Here is a 7,469-nt window from a genome sequence, read left to right as displayed (position 1 = left end):
GGAGAGAGAGCTTAACTGCCTGAACGCAGGCAGCTGCGTCTGCCTGTCTCAGTCTCTTCCTTGCCGCTCAGCAGTCAGCAGTGAGTGCAAGCTGCTGCTGACTGTACCATCTCCGAGGGAGAGGGAGGGGGAGGGGGAGGGGGAGGGGGAGAGGGGGGCCCGCCGTGCTGGTGGCAGCCCTCTCCTCTGCCCCACCCTGGAGGCTGGAGGCTTAAACGCAGGCATGTCTCTCTCCCTTGCCTTGCCTGTTGCCTCTGCTGCTGTTGCTTGCTGGAGCACTGGCCGGGGGAGGGGAAGGGAGGGGAGGGGAGGGGGCTGTTCCATGCTTGGCAGCCCTCCCCTCCCCCCCTACCTGCAGGAGATGCAAAGGGCACTTCCGGCCAGGACTCGGAGACTGACCTCACCCACCTGAGCAGGTCCTGGGCTTCCGTGAGTGTTTGACCCTATGATTCCCCCCCACCCCTGCCCAACGCTGGGGAAGGGGCAGCCCCATGCCATCCCCTCCCACCGTTCGTCCCCCCCCCCACTGAAGCTACGGTGAGGGGCTGCAGGCTGCAGCAGGGGTCAGGGAGGCAGGAAGCCATATGTGAAGGCAGTGCCCCTCCCCTCCAGCATCCACCCACCACAGGGCAGATGGGGGAGGGGGATTCATAGACCTACCTGAGCAGCTGGGGCTTAGGTGAATTTTATGACACCCTGCTCCCCTGCCCCATAGCCATCACCGTACAGACCCCACTTCTGCCCCATGCTGGGCAAGGGGCAGCCCCATCCACAGTGAAGTTATGGTGAGGGGCAGCAACATGGAAGGCTACCTGTGATGGCAACCCCCACCCTCTAGTACCCATCACAGGGGAGGTGAGTGGGCTTTCTGGACCTGAGGGGCCCTAGGAAGGAACATATGCAGTGACTGTGGTGCAGAGTGAGTGTGCTGTGGGGGGCAGGGGGGAGAGGAGGGGTCCCTCCCCTGGAGCTTGCTGCTGCCAGTGGTGGTGATGGGGAGTCCTCTCTGGCCCTAGCCCTGGGGCAGCCTGTCTGCACCCCAAGTTCCTCATCCTCAGCCCTGCCTCACCCCAAAGCCTGCACCCCCAGCACCGAGCACGCTCCTGCACTGTGAACCCCTCATCCCCAGCCCCACCCCAGAACCCTCACCTGAGGGGAAAAACATGCAACTTAAATTTGGTGGTCAGTTTGGAGTATCATTGTATTTAGCACAATATTTGATTATTTTACACCCTTCAAAGTATGTAACTGGTCGTATACAGGTGTTTTCTCTGAATACTGTCTGTGTGCCTCAGTTTCCCCAATGTATTTCTTAAGGCTCTAGATGGTGGGATAAAGGGGTGTGATTGTTGTAAAGCCCTAGAGGGCCAGTGTGATGGTGTCTGCACAGAGAAGGGCTGCAACCCTGCCTCCAGGCAATTGATGGCCTGGGCCACTCTCCTGCAAGGTGCCAACTGAAGGTGTTGGAGAACAAAGAGATCAGGTGGCCTCCTAATGCCTGGAAAAAAGACAAAGGCCAGAGAGGAGGGAGAGTCAGTGCCCTGTGCAGACTTTCGGGAAGCGCATGGTGTAGAAGAGGATGCTGGGATGCTCTAGAACAGGGGTTGGCCGCAAGCTGATTTTTCATGGCATGTGGTGCAGGCTGAGCTGCTCAGCCCAACCTCGTTCTGGGGTTCCCTCTGCTGGCCCTTACTAGCCAGAGTTCCCGCAACCCCACTCACCTTGCTTCCAGTTGGAGTTTCAGCGCAGGCCCCCTGCCCTGCTCAGCCCTACCAGCCACCAACTCCACTCACCGCAGCTGCCAATCTGGGGTTCCAGCCTCTGACCTCCTGCCAGCCAGTTATCAAATTATAACTCAGAAGCCTGTGTGCAACTTAAAGTATCTAAATAGGTGCCACCAGACATTGGAAAACTCAACAAGGAAAAGCAAAGGCAAGGATCACAGTAAACTAATAAGATCTGCATTTTAATTTAATTTTAAATATAGCTTCTGAAACATTTTGAAAGCCTTGTTTACTTTACATACAACAGTAGTTGTTATATATTATAGACTTATAGAGATACCTTCTAAAAACAGTCAAATGTATTGGGGGGATGGTTGGGGTCGTAGTTTAGTGGTTTGATCATTAGCCTGCTAAACGGAGGGTTGTGAGTTCAATCCTTGAGGGGGCCATTGGGGGATTGGTCCTGCCATAAGCAGGGGATTGGACTAGATAACCTCCTGAGATCCCTTCGAACCCTAATAATCTATGATTACTGGCACATGAAACCTTAAATTAAAGCATATGCATGAAAACTCAGCACACCATTGCTGAAAGGTTGGTGACCCCTGCTCTAGAACTACTCCATACAAAGACAGTCAGGACTCTGGGGGAGCCTCCTCTCTCTGAGCATACTGTCTCCAGGGCAAGAAACTTACACCTTCCTGGGTCTGACCTCGGAGCATTCAGCATGCGCTGTCCGCACAGGTGGGGCTCCTAGGTAAGCTAGAGGGTCCTGCACCCCAACTCCACAGTCAGATGTGACTCTCAGTCAGTTGGTAATACAGGAGGCTTATTAGATGACAGGAACACAGTCTAAAACAGAGCTTGTAGGTACAGAAAACAGGACCCTTCAGTCAGATCCACTTCTGGGGCTGGGTTCCCCAGCCCCAAGTTCTGGGTGCCTCTCTCTTTCCCCAGCCAGCTCCAAACTGACAGTCCCTCTAGCCCCTCCTCTGGCCTTTGTGTCTCTTCCAGACCAGGAGGCCACCTGATTTCTTTATCCCAACACCTTCAGTTGGCACCTTGCAGGGGAAACTGAGGCACTCACACAGTATTCAGAGAAAACATTAAGAACATTCCCACTTCATCACAACAGGTACAACAAAGTATAATATATTGAAGCAGGCAAGTGCTGCTTCTGACTTTCCACTTTTAATTGACCCTTGTAATCTTGTGGCACCGACGTGTTGTAGCTTCATTTTATCCCAACAACAAATTCTTGATTTGTAGGACCATTAATGATCAACAATGGATAAATTCTTAATAAAGTTACCCAGAGAAAAAGAAGAAAAGGGTAATTCATCAAGTGATGGCCTGAGTTCAACACCCAGCTTTGAAACTGAAGTTATACAAAAGAAAGAAGTGGCAAATCCACAAGATGATAAGAAAAGGAGTTTTCAGCAATCTTGGCTATCAAGATTTAAGTGGTTGGAGTACAATATCAAATTAAACAGAGCTTTTTGCTCAGTCTGCAAAAACTGTTCTGAAAAGAAGATCTTAATATTTTCTACGAAGGCTGAACCAACATTTATTTCATCTGGATTTCAAAATTGGAAACATGCATTGCGTGGTTTTACATCACACGAAAAATCCTCCTGTCACAAGGAAGCAGTAATGAAATATGCTGCTCTGCAATCACAGGTAAATGTTTCTGCACTAGTGTCAGCCAGTTACAGAAAAGAATCGCAGTCAGCTAGGATTGCACTGCACAACATTTTTACCAGTGTTCAGTACCTAGCTCAACAAGGAATAGCACTACGTGGACATAATGACAGTGATTCAAATTTGATGCAGCTCTTGTTGCTACGCAGTACAGATTCTGAGGAACTGAGACAGTGGCTCAATCGCACAAAATACAAGTGGATATCACATGAGGTTATTAATGAAATAATCGAAATGATGGCAATGACGGCGCTAAGAAAAATTGTGCAAAAGATAAAGGCTTCTAAGTTTTATGCCATTGTAATGGATGAGACTACCGATTTGTCAAGAAAAGAACAAGTAAGTTTTTCTTTAAGGTTCTTTTCTAGTGAAGACTGGGAGATTTATGAGGAGTTTATTGGGTTTTACCAAACTGACACAATGGATGCTGCTTCTCTTTTCAAAATTGTGGAAGATACACTTCTCAGGTGTGATTTGCCCTTTTCTGATTGCCGGGGGCAGTGTTACGACGGAGCCAGTAATGTGTCTGGCAAATTTACTGGGGTCCAAGCCAGAGTGAAGGAACGAGAGCCGAGAGCAGAATTTGTGCATTGTGCTGCACATTCTCTTAACCTTGCCACGCAGGATGCCCTGCATAATATTCAAGAGTGTCGTTATATGTTTTTTATGGAGAAAGATCTCATCAATGCCTTCAGGGAGTCACCAAAACGTATGGCAGCATTCAGAGAGTTTCAGAGTGAAGGAGAACCTTCTTTACGACCATTGTGCCCAACAAGATGGACACTAAGGATTAGTAGCATTAAATCACTGCTCCAAAACTACAAGGCCATGATGAACTGCCTAGATGAACTTAGTTACTCTTCTGATGAATTTGGCTTAAAATGTAGTGGATTCTCAAAGCAACTTCAATCTTTTTCAACATACTTTATACTAACAGTTCTTGTGAAAGCCATGGGTCTGGTAGAAGAAGCTAATGCACAAATTCAAAGCCCAAATGTGTCATTGACAAGCGTTATGAAGAAAGTTGGCCTATTGCAAGAGGTGTTGAGTGGGATGCGTACTGACTCATCATACAATCGCTTTTGGGAAACAACGGTAGAGAAGGCAAGAAATCTTTATTTAGATGAGCCTACACTCCCAAGAAAACGCAAACCTCCAAGATGGCTCGACCATGGAAGCCTTCCTCACACCTTCAGTGACCCTAAAGATTATTTTCATAAAAAATATGTTGAGATCATTGATGCTTGCAAAGTTGCAATTGAACAGAGGTTTTCAACAGAAAGCTTTACATTCGCAGTAAAATTGGAGAAGCTTATAACTGAGGCAGCAAATGGCTCAAAACAGGACATTGTCCAAATAAGTGAAGCATTCCATGGTGACATCAACATGGAGAAACTATTTCTTCATTTAGAAATGTTGAGTGATATTTGCAGATTGAGAAATTGCCAGCTCACTTCAGTGAGTGAAGTGAAGCAATTTCTAAAACAAAATGAAGGCTTAAGTGACCTGTTGTCAGAAGTTACAATTCTCCTGAAATTATTCTACACAATTCCGACTACAACCTGCACCGCTGAGCGATCATTCAGTTGCTTGCGCCGACTGAAATTATTTGCGAACAACAATGAGCCAAGAACGTCTAAATCACTTGACATTTCTGCACGTTCATAAAAACTTTACCTCTGAATTGGACATTGCAAGTCTCCTGGATGACTTCATTTCAAGAACCAAACAATGACAAAAAGTGTTTGCTGCCTCCTAAAGCACATCACAAAAGAAGGGGCTATATTTGTTGCAATTTTAGAAAGTATTTGTTTTGAGGATTATTGAATAAACAGTGTATGGTCGTTTCCATATTCAAAAGAGTATTACTGATATTCTTAGTTAAATAATTTTTTATTATAGTGATATTATGCAATAAAAAGAAACTTAAACGCTTATGGCTTCCAATCCATTTTTACACTATTTAATAAAATATATATATCATCTTACAGGGCGGGGGGGGGGGGGGAGAGGGAGATTACACCCATTCTGGGCCCCACCAAAAATTATACAAACCTGCCGCCTATGCTAGGTTGGCATACCATAGCCACTGTGAACATGGGGCGTGGGCCAGCCCGCTCTTCTAGCCTTCCCTTCAGCATTAGCTTGTGGTCCTGCCTGATGCTTCCCGAGATGAGTGAACCAATGCACTAGAGGGCGGTATCCAGCCCTACAGATGCAGCAACTTTACAGGATTCATCGCCCTCTCCTCAAAAAATAAAAATGGCAATCTCAGACATTAATACAAACCCAGATTCAGCCTGCATGAAACCCCTATAAAATACTACAGCATCTTACTGAACTGGCCTGAAAACACTACTGCACTGTGACGTTTTGGCCATCTCTCTGCAGTAGTGTAATATTGGTTCAGAGGGATGCAGAGCTATATGCATGGATAACTACTCTTTCATCCATAGAATGCACCATGTGCCAGTAGCCTTCTTAGGGATGATTTGGGACTCCAATGGATCCCCTCAGATCCATTACACATTTGAAGTCCAAAGAAATGTCAGGCTTCTTGCTGCCTTGATATTTTGTTCACATTTTTAAAATTCTCTATGGGTGTTCATTAAACACACCCAAGTTCACAATGTGCCAGAGAAGAGAGGGACGTGTCCTGAAGTTTTCACAGTTCTACTATCATGTTGCATTATATTCAGATCTGTAGTTCAAGTGTAAAGAAATCACAGAGAGGAAGACTGAGCTGTGGAGGAAGGATAGTCTTACAGTTCAGGCATTGGATTGGGGGACTCAAGAGATCTGGGATCAGTTTCTGACATCACAGACTTCACGTGTGACCTTGGGCAAGTTTTTTAGGGCCAGATTCTCATACTATTAAATAGCACTTTACTCCTTTAGTAGTCCCACTGATTTCATGAGCAGTCCTATTGATTTGAACGGGACTGCTCGTGCAGTGAGGTGCTACTCGGCATGAATTTTGCTTTGGTTCCATATGAAGTATTATCATAACGATTAACTGCTACATGCCATTTTACAATGGGAACCTGTTTAATTTAGTGGATCTTTTCCACCTCTAACTTCAAAAGATCCATGGTCATATGTTATCCAGGAATTATTATAGGCCACAACAGGGCAACTATGTAAAGGTTTTCTTATTTATTTATTTATTTACTTACTTATTTCTAATTTAGACCACCGTATAACATTAATAAACACATGCAAGATTGACTTACTTTGTTTGTAGCATTTTATTTTTTTTTAAAAAGGCTGGAGTGAGTCACTTATAGTATCCTCTAATAAAGGTTATCTTAGTGATTTCTTTTGAGTAGGTATTTTCTTCAAACAAAGAAGAGTTTTTTAAAAAGGGAAAATGATCTATTACTGGACCGGAAGTCTCCTGCTAATAGACAAATGTGAAATTGATGTGTTAAAACCTTAATTGCATTACCTTTTACTTCCTTTTTCAATGGCATACTTTGATCCAGCTAGGCTGCTTGCATTACTTTACGTTAGTTAAGTGTGATTTTTGAGAGAGCCTGACTTCAGTCACTTTCCAAGTAAGAAGTAATGGTATTGGCTGCAAAGGTATCAATATTTCATCGGGTCTTTGTTCAGCACTGGTTTTAGCTTTTCTTAATGGTGCACTTTACCAGGCAGCTTTTTCATACATCATTAAACAGAGCTATAGCACTTGTGCCCTGTTTCTGATTTACCGTAGATAGTAATGTTTAAGATCACATTAAACACCACACATGCTCTCAGCTATCTGAGCAACATCATAGTAATGAACAGTCAATAGTCTTTCTAAATTAGCACCCTTTGGAGCTCTCGTTACTGAATCAAATAAGTATCCTTGGTTCTCCAGTGAAGACATTTCTAATGTGAGATAATGAATTTAGTATCTAATCTAAATTTAGGGATTCTTTTCTCCTATTGAGTTGCAAGAGTAAGTTAAGTGGGAATGATATAAAATTGGTTTAACAAATCTAGCACCCACTCTTGACAGATGCTATTTCCCAAGAGGGGCTCTCCCCAACTTTGCAC

General features: G+C 44.9%; 1 protein-coding gene across 1 annotated transcript; it reads left to right on the top strand.

Annotated features, from left to right (window-relative positions):
* Window positions 1–370: 370 nt before the first annotated feature.
* LOC123367005 (zinc finger MYM-type protein 1-like) lies at window positions 371–5,130 on the top strand. The gene is made up of 2 exons (XM_045010979.1): window positions 371–429; window positions 2,994–5,130. The coding sequence occupies exon 2, from the start codon at window positions 3,012–3,014 to the stop codon at window positions 5,091–5,093; it is 2,082 nt and encodes a 693-aa protein (XP_044866914.1). The 5' UTR covers window positions 371–429; window positions 2,994–3,011; the 3' UTR covers window positions 5,094–5,130.
* The last annotated feature ends 2,339 nt before the right edge of the window (window positions 5,131–7,469 follow it).

Source organism: Mauremys mutica, chromosome 3 (genome assembly GCF_020497125.1).
Source record: "Mauremys mutica isolate MM-2020 ecotype Southern chromosome 3, ASM2049712v1, whole genome shotgun sequence".
NCBI classification, from domain to species: domain Eukaryota; kingdom Metazoa; phylum Chordata; order Testudines; family Geoemydidae; genus Mauremys; species Mauremys mutica.
Note: the sequence above shows the minus strand (reverse complement) of the source record. Positions and strands in the feature narration are given on the sequence as shown.

Coding starts and splice junctions, on each gene's coding strand:
- LOC123367005 (XM_045010979.1), top strand. CDS start 3,012: ATGGATAAATTCTTAATAAAGTTACCCAGAGAAAAAGAAGAAAAGGGT.